This window comes from Leucopleurus acutus, assembly GCF_964270905.1.
Source record: "Leucopleurus acutus genome assembly, chromosome: 4".
Taxonomy (NCBI): domain Eukaryota; kingdom Metazoa; phylum Chordata; class Mammalia; order Artiodactyla; family Delphinidae; genus Leucopleurus; species Leucopleurus acutus.
Genome location: NC_139146.1, coordinates 113872436 through 113896218, shown reverse-complemented (window position 1 = coordinate 113896218; position 23783 = coordinate 113872436). Strand labels below are relative to the sequence as shown.

At 38.5% G+C, this 23783-nt stretch overlaps 1 protein-coding gene across 1 annotated transcript; it reads left to right on the top strand.

Moving 5' to 3' along the window:
* Positions 1-353: 353 nt before the first annotated feature.
* NAA11 (N-alpha-acetyltransferase 11, NatA catalytic subunit) lies at positions 354-970 on the top strand (the record flags this gene model as incomplete). Its single annotated transcript, XM_082838019.1, is given in 5 exon segments — positions 354-464; positions 468-504; positions 507-760; positions 764-862; positions 866-970. Coding segments are annotated over 5 exon segments (606 nt in total).
* Positions 971-23783: the final 22813 nt, after the last annotated feature.

Sequence of the window (23783 nt, the reverse complement as noted above, 5' to 3'; positions counted from 1 at the left end):
TTGAAACAAATAAAAGAATAATGACAACAATGGATCAAACGTTGTATTAAAACCATTGAGAGCATAATGAAGTCCACTGTCCCGCCCCCTCAGCCATGCGCGCGCACACTCACAATCAAGTGAAAACCTCATTGGCTGGGACTAGGTGGACACTTCCGGAAGCCATATCTTAGCACCGCCCCTTCTGTCTGCTGGTTATCTTGCCTTCCCGCCATCCAGCTTCCACGCCATCCGGCCTCGCAGCTTCGCCTCCCCTGGACTCAAGCCCCCGAGGCAAACAGTGTCCCTTGTGCTTGGCGGTACCCTCTCTCCCAGTCTCCGCACTCAGAGCCGGCTCGCTACCTGCCACCATTATGAACATCTGCAGTGCTCGGCCAGACGACCTGGTGAAACTGCAGCCCTGCAACCTCCTTTGCCCTCCGGAGAACTACCAGATGAAATACTATTTCTACCATGGCCTTTCCTGACCCCATCTCTCTTACATCGCTGAGGATGAGGACGGAAGACTGTGGGCTACGTCTGGCCAAAATGGAGGAGGATCCAGAAGCTGATGGACCAGGCCTCCCGGGCCATGCTGGAGAACTTTAATGACAAGTATGTGTCCCTGCATGTCAGGAAGAGTAACTGGGCAGCCTTGCATCTCTATTCTAACGCCCTCAACCTTCACGTTAGTGAGGTGGAACCCAAATACTCTGCAGATGGAGAAGATGCTTATGCTATGAAGCCGGGTCTGTCACAGATGGCAGATGAGCTGAGGAGGTAGCTGGAGCTGAAGGAGAAGGGCAGGTATGTTGTGCTGGGCTCCAGGGAGAACCAGGAGGTCCAGGGCAGCACACTTCCTGGTTCCAAAGAGGCCTGTCAATAGAACCTGGACGCTGATGATAGTGGCAGTGACAGCAAGGAATCCAGCGAGTCCATGGAAAGCCCCCGTGCCCAGGACAGCTCAGAAGACTCACACTCCACCTCCTAGAGCCTGCTTAAGGTACGTATTCTCTCTTCCCTGACCACTGCCTATCTCCCCAAAATTCCTGGACCATACCAGGGTCAGCCCAATCCCATCCCATTCTAGCCCTGATGGGTTTCACTGTGAAAGCCACATGTTGACCTTGGGGAGGGGTGTAGAGTGGGCTGGGGGAAACTCATTGCTCACTATTGGCAGTTAATAGGACTCCATGCTGAAAGTAGATTAAATTCAGTAAAAGAAACAAGCATTTATCCTGCCTTTTCAGTATGAATTGTATTTCAGGGTATCCACATAGGCAATGAAAGAAATTTCTTCTTTATAGAATGACAGCTAATAAAGACAGAAAGAACGACAGAATTATAAAATTGCCATTTTGCAACTCTTGAAATAATAGATCTAGCCAATTGTCGTCAATGACTAATACCATTAGGTGAAAGCTGGAGCAGTTTGCAACGATGGATCAGACTGGCAACTCCTGAAGTCACTGGTCAAGTGTAACATCACTATAAAGGAGACAAATATTATGTGCCTCCAAATGCAGTAGGAAGTGCACAGTGAGACCTATGAAATATTCTTGCCAAAAGAAAATTTTGTGTGTATGTATAAAATTTATCTTGAATTCAAACAAGGCCCTAGATCTAACTACCATTTTTATTAAAATAATAATAATGATAATAATAATAGAGGGACATGTTAAGCTACAGTCAGCCATATCCAGAATGAGAGAATTTCTACAGAACAAATGACCTGGTATCTTCAACAAATAAATGTCATTTTTTAAAGAGGGAGGAGGAATTTATCTATTAAACTTTAGAGATATGTTGACCAAACACAACCATTGTGGAGACTGTTTGACTTAAACAAACCAAATATAAGACATTTTGAGATGACCAGGCAAAATTTGAACATGGACTGTATATGCTATTAAGGAATTGTTAATAATTTTGTTAAGTAAGCTAAATGGTATTGTAGTATTATGTTAAAAAAAGTTCTTATCTGTTAGCGATATATATTGAAATAATTAGAGTTGAAAGAATATGAAGCCTAGAATTTAAAATAATCCAGCCAAAAAAAAAAAATACTCTAGGGCTTGCCTGGTGGCGCAGTGGTTGAGAGTCCGCCTGCCGATGCAGGGGACACGGGTTCGTTCCCCGGTCCGGAAAGATCCCACATGCCGCAGAGCGGCTGGGCCCGTGAGCCATGGCCGCTGAGCCTGCGCGTCCGGAGCCTGTGCTCCGCAACGGGAGAGGCCACAACAGTGAGAGGCCCGCGTACCGCAAAAAAAAAAAAAAAAACTCCAGCAAAAAAAGGTCGGGGCAGGGGGAATAGATAAAATAAGAATGACAACATGTATAATTGTTGAAGTTGGGTAATGGGTACTTGGGGGGTTCATTATGCTGTTCTTGACTCTTGAATGTATGAAAATCAACATGAAAAGTCAAAGAACAAAAACAATTATGGTTCTTCCGACTACACCCTAATACTAATACTAAGCAGACACTGAAAAGTAGTTTTAAAAGACTATTTAATTTCCCTTAGGCTCAGTGTAGAAGCTTTAAGTTCCAAACCTACTCACCTTACGCTTACATATGAAAAAGGCAGTGACTTTCTCATAACAAAGTCCAGTCATGAGTGACACACACTGCGTATAATTAAAATAAATGCTGTTTGATTAATTTACTCATTCATAAAAATGTGTATATGCCTGGCATGAGGCTTGGCGCTTGGTATACACCAGTGATTAGGACAGGCTGATGTTTACATTATACAGCATCTTATCTTCGTGGTTATTGGCTTCTCTTCAGTTGTGACACTCTACCTGAGTAAGATTTTAAGAAAATGAAGATAATTGGAGATTGCTTTAACACTGTATAAATATAGTTTTATATATTATATATATAATTTGATGAATTCAAAAGCACTTAATATCTGATACGAGAAACAAAAGTAACTGTCTCCCTAGTAGGGGAAAAGAAAAGAATAAATAATAGTAAGAAAATTATTGTGTGGCAGTTATATTACTGTTATTGAACTTTATTTCTAAGATGAAGGAGTTGTTCCTTGTACTTAGCAAAACTGCCCTTCCATGTTGGTACCCTCTGAGGCATCTTCACTGGCTCCATCTAATCTTTGGTCCTCACGAGTCCCTTCTGGGTCCTTTCCAATCAGAGGCCTCTTCAGGTCTCGGGTGCTCTCTGCCACGTTTGGGCCATTTTGGTAGCAAGGGTATTAGTGTGTCTAGGCTAGTTGTCCTAAAAACTAACCTCCAAACCGCAATAACTTAATACAATAGCAGCTAATTTCTCACATCACAGTCCAATATGAGTCAGCAGTGTGGTGGGGATGTGAAGGAGAGAGGAAAAGAAGGGCCCTCCTCCATGAAATCATTTAGGACACCATCTGTTCCTTAGCCCTCTTTGGCAATCTGGTGAAGCCTAAGGACTCCTCAGAAAATCGTCTTTTAATGGCATGAAAATCTGTGAGATCACAAAGGAAACCAATTTTATTGAAATACTGTTACCAAATTATTTTATAATAAACTTACGTTGTATATGTGCCTTTTTATTAGCATATGTAATAAAAAAATCTAGCAGTGGGTCTAATACTGTTACTTAAAAGCAAATTGAATGTAAATGGTATTTTGAGATACCTCCAACAGCTGTAATATAATATGAAAATACCTGTGATTTGTATTGGTGATAAAGTCACAAGTATGGTAAATATTACTATTCATTGGGGTCTGCATTCATAATTGAAGGAAATGCTAAGTTTCAGTTAGAGGTTAGGGAAGATACAGAGTTATTTTTGTTCCAAATCCAAGTTCATGGTTCTCCTCAATTTGATTAATGGATCCCAGGTTAACCCCTGATTCAATGCTGTTTTCTAGAATCATATGTCCTCTACTGGTTCATATACATCCAGCTTGCAGATAAGGGAAGAAAATACACACAGAGGTTCACATAAGTTTTGAAAGTCAGTCCTATTTCCCTACTAACTGCAGGGGAGGCTAGGTAATGTAGTTTAGCTGTATGCCCAGGAGGAAGAGGAAGGAGTTCTGGTAACCACACAGCTTAGTTTCTGCAACAATGGGAACCATCCTAGTGGTGCTCTGGACTATGCGAAATTCTCCTTGCATGTCCAGCTAGGAGCTTGGGATTACTCTGCTGCCCGCTCTCCATAACATGGCACAGGGAACTCTGTGCAGCTGTCTAAGGCTGTCTGCTTAGTCACATGACACATATGTCTTCTGCTCTTGCACAGACCTCGGCATGGGAAACTGGGATCCTGCCACCTTGCCGCCTGTATACCTCTTGTTAAAGCCTGGAAGAAATGACCCCTTTACTTGGAAATCCCCCAGGTTGTCTAAGGCTTCAGTTACCATCCCTCACCTCCATCCCATTCAATAGGGTATTACTAGGACATACACCTAGCTGCCTGAATGGGAAAAGGCTACTCTGAAGAAAGAAAGAATGGGGGTTAAAAAAAAAAAAAGGTTAATACTACAAAAGTATTATCTTGCCACAACTGTGGCATTCCTCATGTGGAACTGGAGTTAAAATACCTACAGAAGAAAGTCCTGAAAGAAATAACTTTTCATTTTCCCTTATCTTCTTTTGGGTCTGGGCACCAGAGACAGTTAAAGTTAGAAGATTTAGAAGTGATGGTGAGTAGGGCAGCTGGTGAAGGAAACTGGAGGTCTTCATCTACAAAATGCTAATAAAAATCACTAATAACACTATGAGAACACTATGTCATAGGAACTATTCTAGGTACTGTGTATGAATTGTCTCACTTAGTCCTCCTAATTTCCCTCTGAAGTAGGTACTATTACTCCATCTTACAGATGAGAACTGCATGTCATTCAGATAGTGAATGGAGAACAGGGGTGCAAACTCAGATGGTGAGACTCCACCAGAGTGAGCATTAAATGGACAGTGCCTGTAAATTGCTTAGCACAATACCTCACACACACTTATTTATTCTGTAAATTTTAGCTCTTAATATAATCTGTAGCAACTATTTAGGCTCTTTTCTTCTCCACACTAATCAAATGATAGAATGTTGTATGTGAGCAGCAACAGTTTGCAATCTTGGAAGGGAGATGCATCTTAATGATTAAAATAGCTTTCACTGACAAGCTGAAAGTCAAAGCATTCAGCTGAATCAACGCTCGTCAACACCAGAGTTCCTAGGGAGCCATAGCAATGAAGACAGGTCAGTTCAAAACATGCTAGTTGAGGCAGGAATGCCATCAAAGTGATGCTCCTGACAAGACATATGTGGGTGATTAACAACAAAAAAGGGGAAAAAATGCAAAATCTTAGAATTTTCCATTGAGCTGGCAATATTGAGTTAACCAAGGTTACTTCAGTGACTCTCCTTTTTTGGTTTATTCTTTCTGTCGCTAAGCTGTCATCCTAACAAAAAGTTGTTAAATGTTCACATGAGCGTTCACTGAAATAGACTGTTCTTAATTTTACCAGACAACTAATTATAGCTGGAATGATATAATGAAATATGGAAGAAAGTTAGAGACTGACAGGTCTGGTAAATTCCTAGTATAACCTTACCCCAGATATGCCAGAAACCATAGATTTCAAATGTAGCTGCACTGTATGAAGATATAGAGGGGAGGGGGTTGGGAAGAGATAAAATATTGTTTTGAAATACTAATCAGATAGTATCATGTGTTGAATTAATTTATAATCTCCAGTAATGTCACTTTTCAGTCAGTGTATGATGTACATTTAGGATGACTGAAATACCAGCTTTGTCAGAGGTAACTGATAAAAGCAGAGGCTTTTCCTAAATTTTGTACTCTTTCCATGCCAAGGAGCTTTATGGTGGAAGAAGTAAGAAAGAGAAGATAATAACCATTCTTCTGGGAATGGCAGTGGTTCAAAGAGCCTTCCTGAAACATTCTGCAATGCTATTTCTTTAGACTGACATCCTCAGAACATCACAGGAATATTTTTTTAAAGTTGTCATAAAATTCTGTTTTGTTTTCAGAAAGTAATGATAACAACATATTTCTCAGGCTGCTGTTGCCCTCCTTTAAGGAGTCCTAGTAATGTAAAAATTTGTACTTCATAAGCTAATAAGGACCGTAATATTCATATTTTATCTTAATGTCTTAAACATATCAAGGAATATTTACTGAGAAAACTAAAAGAACTATAGAATGTTTGGTTTTCATATAACTTCTTTTGCAGTCCTCTCTTAACAGCATCTGAAACAAATTGAAAAAGGTGATGATAGACTTTATGGCTTATTCTCCCACATCTTATTACTCTTCCATTACAGCAAGTACACTTTTTTAAAAAAACAAGATTTTGTATTATATGCTTCTGAATGTCCTGCAACTTGATTTACTGTTGTTATTCGGAGAACTGACTTCTCTGTAATTAAGATTTTGTACAAAAATGTTTTTTAACTGCTCTGTGCATAACAGTCAACTTTTATTACTTCTGTGTGCATCTGATAGATGGGTAAAGAATGCATGTTTGCAGTTGTAAGGTTCTGTTGTTTTGTTTTGTTTTGTTATGTTTGCAGTTGCTCAGCAATGGGAAGCAATACTGCACTAGCTTTTCTTTAATTTATATATTCCATTTACATATCACACAAAACTTTCTTCCTTATTAAGGATAGGGTCCATGTCCCATTTATCTTTGTTTCCTTAACTCCTGGCACATTATTCATTCATGGTAGGTACTCAGTACATACTCATTGAAAGAAGGAAGGAAGGAAAGAAGGACCCTCCCAAATTACCAATGCAGAATTTAAAAATGGAAAGGAGAGAAAATGTACATACGGTACTACTTCCTATTACCTAATGTAATAAGGACACTTTTAAGTTATGAATAAAGAGACAGTGGGTATTTTGGTTTCATCTCCAGGTCTCACAGAAAGAAAATATAACTTACAGAATTAGACACATTGCATCTAGCTTATCAAGAGCTAAAAAGGCCTTTCATTTCATTAGAATTGAGATAAATTTCTTTTTGAGTGGAGCAGGATGGGATAGAATTTGAAGATGACAAGCAAAAGTATCATGGTGTCTTTAGGTTTAAAATAGGATCTTTGGGGTAGATCTCAGCCTTTCATTGTTCTCCCTCCTCCCCTTTCTCCTGGCAGAAACGGCTTTTAGGTGTTGTTAGAAAAAGTTCATGTGTCCTCATGGCAGGGAGAGGAGAGAGCCCCAGATCCACATGTGGATCTTTGTGTTGTCCACTCAACTCTCACTGGCTTCCATGGAGATATATCTAGTCTAAAGTGGCTATTAATGCCTTGCTGATCTGCTGCCAAACTCTGTCATTGGTTAAACCAGTATTTTATTCTGTCAGAGCCTGTAGCCCTCCTTTGCTCACTTGCTCTCTTTTCACTTCTCAACAGCATTGCAGGTCTTCATGTCTCGGCCACGTCTGCCCTCTGAGCCCTGGCTTAGCCTGTGAGCTCTGCAGCATCTGCTCTGGGGTCGTCTCAAGGAGACCCCAATGGCTTCTCACTGTCAACTCTCAACCTTCCACATGCCCTGCTGGGAATGAAGGAATACGTGGGCACAAGAGCCTGCTGCACAAAAGCCAAGGAAGTTTGAGGCCTTCCATCACAGAACCTTCCTTGGCCTACTCACACCATGCTGCCATTTTATTCTGTTTGTAGTAGTTTGTCTTGCAAGGTTGTCTCTTCCAAGAATGCAGAACAGGAAGCAGGGCAGACTCCTACGCTCCTCTGCTTTCAGTTTTTGCCACTATTTATCTGGGTTTTCATTCTTGAGGGGGTAGTCAGTACCATCAAGTCAGACCTCATGCCCCCTTCATCTTCCTTCTTCATCTTTTCTGGTAGAAGTTTTCTGTTTCCTCTTCCTTTCTCTGGGAACCTGTCCTCTGTCGTGTCCTCCCGTTTCTTGAGGAGGTATTCTCATTCTCCTTCCCAGCGGGAGGAAGTGGTGAGTAAGGGCTTCTACTGTGCAATCAGAACTTGGAGATTTCAAGAAAAGGACAACCAGTAATTAAATTGGAATATCGAATCTGCTTGTTTGTATCAATTTGATTTTTGTTAGTGACATAACTTGCCATTTATTGAGGACCTATAATGTTCAGGCACAATGCTAGGGCCTTTATTAACAATATATTTAATCCTCTCAGCAACCCTCGGAGGTAGGTATTATTATCCCTGTTTTATAGATGGGGAACCTGAAGCTCAAAGAGGCAAAGTAAATATCTAGGATCTGAACCCAAGTTATTTGAATTCAAAGCCAAAGTTCCTTTCACTTTCCTATTGCTACTTTTTGCATTTTATTTATAAAAGTGTGAAAACCATAGCAAAAAAAAAGAGAACCTACTGTTTTAAAATGTTAAGTGTTGACTTAATACATGACAACTATATGTCATTGGTAAATATTTAGATAACCCTCTATTATAATCCTATTTACTATTTTCCCCAGTAAAAATAAGTGAAGACAAAGTGTTTTGACCCCTTTTGACAAAGTGCAGTGAAAGTCACCAGATAAATCCAGAGTTATTATTAATGTTTTTATATTCACTGAATGTGAATTACCATAGTATATAACATTTCTCATGTTTAAATTTTTATGAAAACTAGTGTATATGGTTTTAAGTCAAAGCCCTGACATTAACCATCTTATGACAACAGATAAATCTGTTCTCTGTAATCATAATCAGCCCTGCTAAGCTCTTCTTACAAATCTTCTCTAAGAATGCACTCTAAGAATGCCTACCTAATAGTAAATGATTGCCTGAGGCAGACATAGAAGTTTTTTTCCTACACAATAAGGATTTGCCATTTCCTATGCCAATACAAACCTCTCATCTATCTTTCCATCTTTCCTTTTTAATTTTCTTTCCCAATTCTAAAAGTATTTTATTCCTTCCCCTCAAGCATCTGTTTATCTCTTTATTTTTAAATATAACAGCTTTCTAACATCTGTCTCTAGGGCAGCATAATCTTACTGATGAAATATTCCATGTTTTCCTTGAGCCCTTGTCAATATGTCTTCGTGTTAACAGCTTAGCAGATGGAGAAACAGAAGGAGTAGCCTCAGCTTACCTGAATGATTTCTCTCTAGCACCAGGCACATTACTGTCTCTACTAAACTTGATGATAGGAACTGGAGTAATTGGAAAATAAGAAATGATACCTGACTTTTGCAGTGTTACTTGCTAAAACTGTTGGCTGCTTTTCTGTGTTACTGTTATATCCTTTTTCCCAGTCTCATACCAGGAGAAGACAGAGTTATAGCAGCCTACCTAATTTGGACTGTGCCTACTTAGGTAATGGAAGTAAACAATAATACTAATATTGCTTTGGGCATAAATTAGCATGTTCCCAGTGATTCCAGGGTGATCATGATGATTTAGCAGCAGCAATAGCTTCTGCAGCACTGAAATTGTGGGAGCCTATGATACTGCTTTATGTAATAGCATTGTTCTTTTTACATGGGGCAAATTATTATTATTTTAATGGACTGACCACTTTTTCCTTAAGTACAAACCTAGAGAGGCCACAGCAGGGCTCTGAAGCAAGGATACAGGATAGTTAATGGTGAATACCATTGGACTAGCTGTAGAAAATGACCCACACCCCCTCCTTTACTTGCTGCTTTAAAGAAACTACCTGGGTGGGCTCAGGTCTGTCAGCAAATTGTTCAGAAATATTAATTATCAAGATGCAAAGTTTTCTTTGGCTAATAGAGAGAAACTTGTGAATGAAGTCTGTGAGTTACCTAGTTAGAATCTGTGTGATTTTTCCCTTTAGAGATAAGAACAAGGGACAAACAAGAGGTGATTGTCTGAAAGTAATGGGGTATGTGGATGTGTGGGAAAAGTGGGGAGTGGTGCTGGAAGTTAGTCCAAAGCTGGGAAAATTTGGAAAGGATAAGGACTCTGAAATAGCTCAAAGGAAGTTTTCTCCAGTTTTCACATGCAGATGAGTCATCTGGGGGATCATGTTAAAATGCAGATTTTGTTTCAGTAGGTCGGGGCTGGGGCCTGAGGGTCTACATTTCTAACTAGTTCCTGGACAACGCTGATGTTGCTGGGCTAGGAACCACACTTTGACTAGTAAGGGTCTTAACATTCATCTGCAACCCTGGACCTAGTCGAAAATACCTGTGACTAGCCTTTAGGTCGGTTTGGATTAGAACCTAAATAATTCAGAGTACCATTCTTTTTTTTTTTTTTTTTTTGCGGTACACGGGCCTCTCACTGTTGCGGCCTCTGCCGTTGCGGAGCACAGGCTCCGGACGCGCAGGCTCAGCGGTCATGGTTCACAGGCCTAGCTGCTCCGCGGCATGTGGGTTCTTCCCGGACCGGGGCACGAACCCGCGTCCCCTGCATCGGCAGGCGGACTCTCAACCACTGCGCCACCAGGGAAGCCCTATCCTTCTTTTTTTGCTCCAAGTTCTAGTCAAGCAAACAACAGCTACAATTTGGCAGTAGTGGCATATAGCACAAGCTTGAAGAGTGAGAACACTCACAAGTCACACTGAAATTTTCTTAATTTGTTTCCAGAACAAAAAGCTCCAAAAATTTCAATGTTCAGTTAAGAATCAGACACCAGGCCAGTCTGGAATCACATGCCTTTCTACTCATGTGTCATTAGCTTCTCATATCCCTTCATCATCTGGGTGTTCTGAGTTAGAACTTTTATTAACAGTACTCGGCTAAAAAACTGATGAAACAGACCAAGTGACTTATCACAGCCCCTCTTTATACTTTTTCCTAGACATGAATGCTTCTTGGAAATCTTAAAGGACACAGATCATTTCACTGAGGCATACTTGAAGCGTTATTTAAACAGCTTGGATATAGGAATTGAATTTTGTGAAGTTCTGGAAAAAAAAATCCTTTCAGTAGAAATCATACATATATTGCTTTCCTAACCAAAATTAAGATAGATTTTGCACTTTTGGAGTAAGGTCATCACCTCAACTACATATTATAAAAGCTTACTTAGAGAATACAGTCTTTAGCAAACTGAGCAATTTTCACAAGAGGTGGTTTAATAGAGTGGGATCACAGACCTGACTCCAAAGGCTTAAATTTTAGTCCCAGTTTGGCTTATTACTACCTGGATATCCTCTGGCATTTCAATTTTCTCATATATAAATTAGGGAAAAATAACTTCCATGCCCTCTGGGTCATTGTGTAATGAGACAGTATAAGAAAAACTGCATTGTAATTTGTAAGAAGATGTGTAAATGTTATCTCTAATGTTTTTACTTTGCTAACATTTTTACTTTCAGAGATTTTTATCCCCAAATTCAAACTGGTGCAAAATAACAGTGATCATTTTCTTTTTCATCTCTAGCCATCCTGAAAAAAAAATCAGCTTTTCAGCAATGATGAATGTGTGTGTGTATGAATATTTTAAGGGATGACATATGAAGAAGGGAGTGAATTCCTGTAAATGTAGCAAATCAACTGTCTGTATATTCATTTAAAAAGAAAAGAGGCTTAATAAAAGTTGTTTATCTCTTGCTCTCTATGACCTAGGCATTCATATATAATAAGATTATTCATGTGAATCAAATGTATTTGTTCTCCCATTTGCATGGTTTTAGGTGAAAGAGATTCACCAAAAAAAAAAAAAAAAAAAAGTGACCAAAGTTTTCACATACTCAGAAACTTTAGTAAACTATAGTAGTACATTACCATCTGGCTGATTTTCCATCACCAGAGCCCTAAGCAGTGTTAAGTCCCACAGTCCCTACTTTTATGGCTTAAAGGAGGTACATAAGTTAAACTTTGTTAATAATAGATGTTATAAAGAATTTTGAAAAGTTATGGACTCCCTTATATGAAGAGGCTTCTAGGAAATAAATATTTCTAATTGTTCCTTTGGCATCCAAGACAGTTTTGTGCCTTGGTAAATAAGTGTGCCCTGCTTAGTGAGATTCCCAGTGAGTGAGAGATAGGCCTTTCTTTAAAAAGTGGCAGAATGATTAGTGCGAAGGAAAGTTGAGAAAGAAGAACCAACACCACAGAAGGCTCTTAGGCAGATCAGTCTAGGAAGACGTACATTTGGAAGTTGAAGATACAGATTTTGAGCCCCTTAAAATTTGCCCATCCTGTATATCCCTTGTAAAGTACTGAAGTATGAAAAACAAAGATCCATGATATATTTTCTACCACTTCATACATGTTCTTTAATTTTATTCTCTTCCTTATAATTGGGGGAATCAGAGGGGGCAGGGTGGATAGATTATTTTATATCCAGTAAGCATCTAAGGCTCAAGTATCACAGCTTTTGTGTGCCTAGTTGATTAGCATCTTTGTCTCAACTGTTTCAAGTTAATGGGTGGTAATGTTACATAGGGGTTAAGCCCGTACATTCTAGGTTATACGTGGAGTCTCTGAAGCACCTGCTTTAGAAATATTTAAATAATTGCATATACCCTGCTTTATAAGGATGACAACCATGTCAAAATGATACATTCATGAAATAACCTCATAGTCATTTGTCAGCTGATGGTAGAAATCCAGAGTCAGAGTTAGAAAATCAGTTTAGGAGTGAGAGTGTCAGCTGTTACAAAGTTAAATATTGTTTATGAAATTTGTCTTAGGTCCACTCTTATCCTTGTCCAGAAAAAATATAGATCATTTCTTTGATTACTGATTAGAATTTTATTTGGGCATTGAAAGGAAGTAGTTTCAGAATAATTGGACATCCTGAATAAAAAAAGAAGGCTGTATTTGTACTTTAAAATTATGTATACCAGTACAATTCTAATTGGAAAACATTTTGGTCACTTATGTTAAAAAACAAGTTCCTGTCTTTGATGAGGAAAAAACATTATAGTGGCTTATCATAGAATGTAAAGCTTTTAGAATCCCTCTGTAATTCATGGCTTATCCCTGAGAATTCAGAGCTTTATAAATTATAAACATTTTCCAGGACAGGGTACACACTGTCTTATGTCAGACGGGGCAAGGCTAAGCCAAGGGCATAAATGAATTTTCACTTTTTCACCCTGAATTCTTCCTCCATCCCTGATACCCAGTATTCTATTACTCTTTTCTGGCTTAAGTTGTACACCCCTAACCTATGCCAGAATTCCTTCAAAATAACCTACACTCAGATCACTTTTTTAATACCTTTTCCCTTTCTGTCCCCACTTCCTGTAGATAGATGGATGGATAGACAGATACCTAGATAGATAGATAGATAGATGATAGGTAGATAGATCGATCCTACATCATAGCTGGTAATAAGCATTTTTTAAAATGCACACAAAATTATTCATAACTGGCAGGATTGCTCCTCTAAAGAATATTTATATTTAACTCAAATGAATCTCAGGTAGGATAAACCTGCTTCATCAATATTCTTATCCTGTCTATTGGAGGATCTAAACTAGGGCTCCATGGGGTGTCCTGCCACCTTGGACCACAGTTTTCAAAGGAAAGAGCGAATGCATTTCTTATCTATGAGCAAATGAAGGCATAGAGTACTACGAAGCAATGTTTGCTTTTAAGACCTGAAACTTTCTTTTCTTTATGTTTCCTCCAATTCTTTTTTATTCTTTCTCCCACATCTTCAACAATATTAATGTCCCAATTTATACACCCATAAAATACGAATAATTGTAGGGTTGCTCTAAGGACTATAAAGTTGTTGCAAGGGTTAAGTAAGATAATTCATGTAAATTATGCACCCATCCAGAAAATAGTAGGTGCACAATAAATATTGGTTCCAGTTACTTCCCTTCTAATTGGTGAGTAAACATTTTAATAAAGCTAATAATTCTAATACAGAGCTTTACATTTGAATATCGTTTTATGCAAAAAATTATTTAGTGATCATAAACTGTTTCTGTCTTCTCAGTGTCTTCTCCATTCTCTTCAGATTTATCTCTGAGTGTGCTCAAGTAAAAGCATGAATGAATGAAATGAAAGGATTCACAGAAGAAGAATAATTGAACCAATGAAGATTATACAAAATCCCACTTTATATCAAATAATGGTAAAACAAGAATCCTTTACGATCAAAGAATAAATGTTATTTTAAGAAGAAACACTCCAGTGCAGTTCTGCATCAATAGTAAAGTACTTCTATTTTCCCTCTGTTTTCAAATCTAAATCCAAATAATATTATCCTAATATTTCCTTGCACAAAAGGTAAAATAAGAGATACAAATAACTAAGAACACTTAGCAAATCTCTTAATCAAGATGTGTTTCTCCAAATATAATAACAAAAATTCATTTAAAGTAAGAAAGTATGATGACCAGTGAAAACCAGGACATTGCAAACCCGGTTTTCACTTTAGAAATAAAACTAAAATAATATTTGAAATGTTTTAAAAATACAGTAAAATGTGGTTGTCATAGGTGTTTATGCTTTTTGAAAGGGGAAAAATTGACTACCATTTCATTCTTTGTGCGGAACAGTCTGTTTTGTCTGTTAAACAAAAAATAAATGAGCAATAATCTCCAAGAAATCATCTTGACCAGCATTAATGACTAGTGTGATAGTTAAGAGCCCGAGGCATAGCCAGAGGCCATTAAGGCTCTTGGGGGGGGGGAAGTTGGGGGATTGTGGTTTACCGGTAATTAACCATAGTTATGAATCAAAACTTCCTAAGAGATAAAAGTTAATCTGGATTATTCTATCTGTGTCTGTCTTTTCATGCACCCCTCCCCCACCTTTTTTAGCAAATAGGAAAAGAGGATGCTGCCATCATTTCACAAACCAGGTTGGATTGGCAATAATTCATTTAATGAAACAGGGACACTCAGGGGACCAATTAATGCCTTTTCAAGCTTAGACTAGACAACTATAAGAGCCACTTTAAAAAAAAAAACAACAAACTCAGTCTAACACATTAGTTGATTGTTGGTAAACTGAAACTCAATCATGAGATCATAAGGATTTTTTGGAGCTTTTTTTTTTTTTCAGTTTTTAATCCTATCTCAGTAAAGGTAAATACATAAGGATTATAAATAAACAAATCTGAAGTAATATAGATTGGGGGAACCTCAAGAGGGTCAGGAGATAATGAAGATTATACCTCAATATTGGGATTATGAATGTTAGTTCTTTATTTCAATAAAAGTGGATAGAGATCTTTCATATCAGGGACACGGCTTAGCTGTAAGGACAAAGTAATCTTCTGGGAATTATGCATACAGGCTTGACATCATTTTTATTGGATGGCTGATGAACTGGAAAACTCCAGGATAGCCAAGCTTTAATTTGTAATCTTAATTTTCATATAAATCGGTACATTTCAGGGGGAGGGAGCGGGGGGATGTGGGGGACTTTGATGCTTGCTAGCCTTGTGGTAATAAGACAGCGCTGGAGCGCGGGCTGCAGTACTAACTCATCCAGTATCTGAGTCTGTCTTTTCCTCTATCCATCTGTCTTCCATCTTTACATCTATCATTTAAAGAAATTTACAGCCTGCAAATACCAGAGAAGCTAATGTTAGTGCAATCTTCCCTCCACCTTCTCTTGGAATGATCTATAGTAATCTACTTATCACAGACATGCACACTATAATGTACAATAATTTAATCTTCAGCCAGGAAAATGACTGCAGTTGTTTTCCAAGCATGCAATTATAAGGTTTTTTCCTTCTTTTTATCTTTTTTAAAGGCTATAGGGCATGAGAGAACACTGGTTTCCCTTCACAAAACAATTATCTTGATGCTTCCCATATATACTTTCACATCCATAGGATTACACAGGGGCAAAGTTATCAAACTAGAACATAGTAGTGATTTATTTGGTCACACAGAAACTGGGCCCATATATTTCCAATATGGAATGCAGATGCCTTTCACATTGTAAAAGAAGTAAAGTACTATTGAATAGAATATTTTAGAAATATATCAATACAATAGAATTTTCTCTCTAGACTGTTCTGGTCTTTTACATCATAAGTAAAATTGAATCTTCATGCAAAATTGTTATAATCGAAGACTATCTGAGTTGAACTGACCATAGAAAATAAGAGGGGAAATTATTTGTTCACAAGCACATATTTTTTCTCTCCCTTCAAGTAATGTTTCTACAGCCTTTCAATCTAAAAATTGTAACTTGTCCTTTTGTTATTTTCTTATTGTCCTACAGCTACCTTACTTCCTGGACCAAAATTAATATGCCTTAACATTGACCACTTTCTTTCTACATGCCTTGCCTCCTTTTGCAGAAATGCTGCTATACGTCTTGTCTCTGATTAGGCTAGAATGATGCAAATCTTAATCAACTAATTAATCCATCCATCCATCTATCCACTGTGTCAAGCACTGTACAGAGTGATAGATATACTCAGGATATACAGTATTTTATCTTAAGGAATTCATGACTTAGTAGGGAGATAGACTTGTAACAAAAACAAACAAACAAACAACCAAAAAAATAGAGAAGGCTTCCAGGAAGAAGTGACACTGGGGCTGAGATTTAAAGGTATGAAGAGGTTAGCAAAGCAAAGATAGTGACGGACAAAATGGGATAGTACAACATTTGTAAAGGCAGAGCAAATGAAAGGGACTTTGACACATAATGTAGGAATGGAGTTCACAAGCATTTACAAAAATGAATGAGTCTACTGAGGTATAACTTGGTAAATGGTAAGAGCCTCAAAGTAAAAGATACAATCTTCAGTTGAAGATGTGAATCTCTAATATCACATCCATTAGCATTTACCTGAACAACTTCAATGACTGGAAATTCATTACAATGAAAGACAGCTGAATTTATTTTCAAAATTCTAATATTTAGGATAGTCCTAAATTTTCTAATTTTTTAGAACTAGAAAACATATTACATATACCTACACCAAAGCTAATGTGACTACCACCACTGCCAAGTGCCAAGTATAGCAAGTTGATCACGTTGTATCCCTTCTCTCATGGAGGGTATAGCAATTTGCCTTTATAGAAATACAAGCTTATTCTGGATATGAATTTACGTTCTAGGCTACAGCACTTCTGCCAATACCATTATTTGCTAACTTAAAGAATGCCTTATTCATTGCCACATAAAGCTACACAAACAAGGAACCCATTTTACAACAAAGGAAATGTAGCAATGGGCTCATGCCTGTGGAATCACTGGTCTTATGCTATGCCTCATCTTCTAGAAATGTCTGCTATAAAACAACAATAACTGAACTGAAAGCTCAGTGGTATTCAACCTTGAGAATTTGGGAAACTTTCTGTATGCCTTAAACTAGGAGTCAGTGTATAGTGTTATGTCTCCAACTGTCAGCATGTACAGGTTTGGGAGCCAGGAGGTGGGGTGGTAGTGAGCCCTCTCATACTGTGCCTGATAACCCACTTAAGCAATTTCTGCTTGTCAAGCCTGATGTCTTGGCTCAGTGGGTTTAGTGGTCCTAGTGTTCTAGAGAGGAATATTTATACCAGGTGTATTAAATTGGAACCTGTGACTGTCCCTGGCCGTTTCGGGTTCCTCTTGCTTCTAAACCAGCAAACCATTTTGAACAGGATGATTGCTGCTATCTTCCAGAAGGAAAATTGGGTTGTTGTCACATACTCAGGCAAAGAAGACTATGTCTAGAACCTAGGAGTTTCACTGAGACACATCTTAGTACTCTCTTGCTTAAAAGTACTGTCCCCAAACTGCGGTAACTTAATGACTTAGATCCTATGGGCATAAAGGTTTGGGTCATCTTCAGGTAAAGCACTCAACTAGCTGAGGATCAGCAGAGGGAAAGGGGAGCATAGTGTACGGGTGTGGCTTAGTGTGGCTAAGATATACTGCTCTATACCGTGGAAGGCTGACCTCTATTGATCACCTTAACTGGATTCCTTTGCCCTTTAGTTTCCAGCTGGGATGGGTCAATGCGACCAAGTAGAAAGAGAAAAAGAGAACAGGATACCTAGCCCGCAGCTCTTCTTCCCCAGCCACAATTTGGAGGGTTGATCTATTTCCTCTACCTACGGCAACTGCTCTTGTCCAGCAGATACTCTCCCATGAGTGCTTCTTTCTTCATATTCTGGTAGTACCTTCCTCCCCTTGTCCCTTCTGTCCCAGGAATGGTAGTGTCTTCCTGATGTTGCTACATCATCCCTCGTTCATCTCTTTTGTTCTTCTCAGGCTTTTATAATCAGACACTCATTTAACTCTCTTCAGTCACCCCCTTTTTTTTAAAATTTTAACTTTATTTTGGAGTATAGTTGATTTACAGTGTTGTGTTACAGCAAAGGGAATCAGTTAAACATATACATATATCCATTCTTTCTCAGATTCTTCTCCCATATAGGTTATTACAGAATATTGAGTAGAGTCCCCTGTGCTATACAGTAGATCCTTGTTGATTATCTGTTTTATATATCATAGTGTATATACGTTAACTCCAAACTCCTAATTTATCCCTCCCTCCCTTTGGTAACCATAAGTTTGTTTTCAAAGTCTGTGAGTCTGTTTCTGTTTTGTAAATAAGTTCATTTGTATGACTGTTTTAGATTCCACGTGTAAGGGATATCATATGATATTTGTCTTTCTCTGTCTTCAGTCACCCTTTTGAGTGTGTCATCTGTTCCCTGACTCCACCAAAATCAATCCGTCTTTATATCTCTACATATCCTTATATCTCCATTACTTTATCAGCTTTAAATAATATTGCTATCCATCGTATGATACAAAGAGATCAGCATATTTATTCCACCTTTTACTGCTCTCCCTCTCATTGCCTCACTTTTGTTGGATATATAATTTCTATATTGTCCAATTTTTAACATTTACATTCTAATCTTTACCATAATTCTCACACTATGATCTTAGTTCCAGGGACAGTGGATTCAATTCTCATAATCAGTCCTTTCCTGTAGTTTCTCCATTCATCAAAGGAAGGCTGAAGTTGAAAAAACTCGAAAAACTATATTCCTTGAACTCTTACATATTCAAAATTGTTGCTTTGATGTTGAACTGCAGTTGGTCTAGTTATAAAGATTCTTGAGTCACTCTTTTTTCAAGCCTAAATTGGCACTGATTGTTCCACAGTATTGAGTATTGATATAGAGAAGTCTGAGGTTATCCTGCATTTTTTTCCCCCTTAAGTCTCTTGATCTTTTTATCTGGATGCAGACTACATGTCAATATATATTGAAACTATGAAACTTAACTAGGATGGATTTTGGTGTTGATCATTCTCTCACTTTTTCTCTTGGATATGGCATGTGTATCCCATCTATAGATTCAAGTCTTTTATTTTTGGTAAGTTATCTTGGGTTATATCTTTAAATACGTGTTTGGTTACATTATTTTGGTTCTCTTTGACCATGACACTGATTTGCCTGTCTTCCATATCTATTCTTTTCTCTCTTGCCTTTTTAAACTATATTTATTCTGATATCATATTACATCTTTTCTAATTCCTACCATTAATTGTGCCTTTGTTTTCAGAAGAACCTATTTTCCTTTGTGCTTCTTCCAATCTGGCTCATTTCTATAGTATTTAATTTTCTTCCTTCTACTTCATTTCTGGGTTTTGCCAGTATCATCATCTTAGTTAGGATCTTTGCAGAAAATAGACGGCACACTCAAACTGAAGAGAATTAATAAAGGGATTGTATACAAAGGTGAAAGCAGATGTAGGGAACTCACAAGAGTTAGTGCAGTACCCCCTTGGGGGCCGCTGTTACTGACTGTAGGTCTGAAGGGGCAAAGGGAGGGAGTGGTAACTAGAATCCAAAGAGAGAGCCATTTAAAAGCCTCTCCTTCCTGAACCTCTGCTTTTCTTGATATTTCCATGGTGGAGAATGGGGCCCCACGACAGGTCCATAACTAGGACTGCAATCTCGTGTGCATTGGCATTTTCTAACACTGCTTCTGTGGCACACACCCAGCCTGGGCCCTGTGGCCACAGCGCTGCTTCACATGAAGTTTAGCTGCCCAGATGGAGACGCAGAGGAGCTGCTGCCTTCCTGGGCAGGGACCCTGGGAACAGGACACTCAGGGTTAAGGCAGATTGCAGAGGTGATCTGAACTGTGGCCTCCAGCAGCACCTTGAGCTTTCTTTTTGTAATCCAGAAGAAATAAAAAGTAACATCCTTCAATAAAAGAAAAAAGCCTCTCCTTCCTTAGTCAAGCGATGTTACCAGCCCAGCATGACCCCAGAGGGGGACCCAAGGGAATAACTTGACCTCTTCTCCCCCTCCATTCTTCTGCTAGTACTCTCAGTTGGCCAAGGCCAACTAGAAGCTAGAAAACCTTTGAATAGTTTAGAGGTCAGCCTCCTGGGGAGCAGATCAGGGTGGAGAAGAGTAAGGAGTGTATCTAGAGGGGCATCTTTCCTGAGCTCTTCTGCTCTACTGTGTCCATTTCTGTTTCAGTTATAATTGTCTCATTAAGGGTTTTTAGTAATTCTTGATGACATATGTGGTTGTAATTTTTATCTCCGTGCTATATTTTTCTTGGTGACTATTCATCATCTGATATTTGCTTTTCCTATTTCTTTACCTCTTTTTTCCCCCGTAATAGCTTTGTTTAAAGCCTCTGCTTGTTCCTGTCACGATCACTCATCTTTTAAATGAGCAACCTCCCCATCAGCCATTTGAAGAAGCTTTGGGTGGCAGAGTGGATAAGACTGTGTTGCAGGCTCCCAGCAATTCTGCTAATGACAGAATTGCCTGTGCGCCTGAGTGATTTTAGCTATTATATCTTCCCTGCTGACAAACTGCAGCACTCTTAATGACATAAAGTGTCTCTCCTCCTTTTTCCTACAACCAGAGGTTACTTTCTGAAAATACGGATTGTTCAGGTGATTCCTCAGTTGACTCTGACTTCCAAGTATCCAGAGATGTTCCCTATTCCCGATGTTGTGAATAAAATATGCATTATTTTATATTTCACTGTAGCATACTTTTTTGAGAGATTTGCGTAGAGCTTTTGCTGAGCTCTGTCACTATGCGGGTCCTCTCTTTCCACATTCATCTGTCCCAGTTGGCCTTTATTGCTCTTGGCAGATCCTTTTTTTTGCTTACTTTGCTATGATTGTTTGGAGGTTTCATATATTTCCCAGTCCCATCAGAGATCAAGTTTGCATTAATTTTTCTCTTCTTTCTTTTTTGGCTTTTGGAGGATTTCTTATAAAAGAATTCATAGACCTCACTCCATCATTTTCAAACCAGAAATCACACGTACCCCTTTGATCCTCCAACAAACACATATGTAAAGAACACATGAGGCTCATGTTCTACCATGTAAAAGAAAAACTCCCTAGCCAAAGCTAAAAATGTATAACTCATTAAACATAGAACATTTTCCAAGTGCCGAGTATATCTAAATGACTCTGGTTTAAGATTTCTCCCATGGTTTAGAGGTGTTTTCATTTTTCAAAGATAAGTCATCTGTTCCTAAGCCTGTTTTTCTTTATTTGTGTTCCAAAGTCCTCCTAGCTGCAGTCTCCTGAAATGTCAAAATACTACCTTCAGAGCAGAAAATAGATTCTCCCAGTCATATCTTATCCTCTTATCCTCCAAAGCTCCCAATTTGCCAGTGAAGTAACATAAAAGTTAAAGATAAATTCTGTGACTGTAATCCCAATTGGGAGGCACACTCATCTCTTAAACAGTTCTGTCAACTTGGATTTATCTTCATGGAAGGCATATAAAGCATCGTTTACATAAATAACGTGGAGCTTTGAGTTGGACAAATACCAGGGATGAGTAACTGCCCTGGAGTAGACCTATTAAATCAATCACTGGGGCTCAGACAATCAGAAAAGCATTGACTATAGCCATACAAAACCTGATCACAACATAATCTTCCTCTGCTTCTTGATGAGGTAACAAAATATGCTGTGTTCATTGAACAGCTGCTTTCATAAGGAGAGCAATAATGAAAAAAATCTCCCAGAACCTTTAGTACTTGCACATGGAAACAAGACTTCCAGTGAGAAAATTAAAATGCCAACAAGATTTATACTTACCTATGTAGATGTCCTACGATCGTAGACATGTTCCATTACTTTTAAAGTGCAAGAAGGAGAAACAATGTCATTTTTTAAAGTACTGTTATTGAAATATAAAAGTAATAGGCATGGTTCCTATTATGGGCTGAATTATGCAACCCCCCTGGCCCCATGCAATTCATATGTTGAAGTTCTAACCGATAGTACCTCAGGATAAGACTCTATTTAGACACAGGCTCTTTAAAGAGGTAATTAAGTTAAAATGAGGTCATTAAAATTGGCCCTAATCAATATGACTGAGCCCTAATCCTTATAAGAAAATGAGATTAGAACACAGACACACATAGAGGGAAGGCCGTGTGAATATACATGGCTATCTGCAAGCCATGAAGAGAGACCTTAGAAGAAACCAACCCCAAAGACACCTTAATTTTAGACTTCTAGCTCCAAAACTGTGAGAAAATAAATTTCCCTTGTTTAAGCTACCCAGTCAGTGCTACTTTGGTGTGGCAGCCCTAGCAAACACACTTCTCTTTCTCTTTTAAAGGTAAATAAGGAAATGAAGATATAGAGGCCCAAAGTTAAGCCATCTCTACCATGCTCAGACAAAATTCTGACACTTGGTGTAAACATCCAGTTTTTCAGTGGTTACGTATGGAAATCAATGTTCCCTTAATTGCTTAAACTTTGGCTGTGAATATTCTCCCATCACACTCTCTCTATTAAGAAGAGTGAAATGTCACATAACTAGTTGGAAAGGGGCTTGCCAGAGCTGCATACAGAAAGCATGAAACCATATTCTACATAGAAAAATCTGTTACAAATGAGTTAACTGAAGGAGACATTAAGTAGTATCTGCTAATTGATTTCAGAGTGGGTATAAAGAAGAGATATGTGTAAATTACTAGCGAAAAAATAATGGAAACTAGCTTCTCAAGAATTACAGGGTTATGACATTTCAGATTTTTTTAATAGTACCTACAAAATAAGGAAAAAGGCCTAGTTTGAGATCCTCTTACTAAAGATGACATTTTTTTTCTTCTTCAAACATTCTACCCTGCTAAGTGTCCTTATAATGAACAAATAAATAATAATATCACATCTCCTTGCTTCTGCGTTTATATGAAAAGCTTCCCCATTTCACTGCTTCCTAGCAAATGAGAGCAAGAAGTGAAATAAAGTCTTTGGGAAGCCGGACATCACTCACACGAAACAAACATGGGCTGGCATCCTGCTTAGACTCACATCTTAGGAAGAGGGCCCCGTTCACTTGCTCCATGCTGGCTTTTCTGGAAGATGTGAACAATCTTTCAAATGACTTGGAAAATTTTAGGCACATCAAACTCTACTGAATCTAGATCTCAGAAAACCCAAAATGAACTAATGACCACGTGACAGTAGCAGTTTCATTTTAGGAAATATATGGAATATAAACAAAATTTTTAAAAAGCAGTATGATAATAATGGCCTTATTTTCCAAGATTTCTTGGACTAATCTTTAAGACCTATGTCAAATGTTTTATCCCAGTTATTAAGCACCATTTCATTTCATGCATCATGGGGGAGGGGTGTCTCTTTGAAGATTAACTCCACCCATGGTAGTGCTGACGTATCTGGACATGTGTCAGATGTGATCCAGAAAGGACAGGGGTCAGTCCCAGCAGCTGGATAGAGAGATGCCAACCTGGTGACAGTGTCTTAGTGCAGCCTGCTGGGGCCGGGGGCCAGTGCGGGGAGGAAGAAAAGTATGCTCTTTATTCCTAGGCTTCTATTCACCTATGTCTGTTCCCCGTCACAGGAGGCCTTGGCTCTCAACATTACACCTTTTTATTGACAGAGTACTTTTAATTTGCACCCAGGTAGGTATAGTACACTCATTATATTAGGGTGAGGGGCTCAGAAGGGGCTCCTAAGTCAG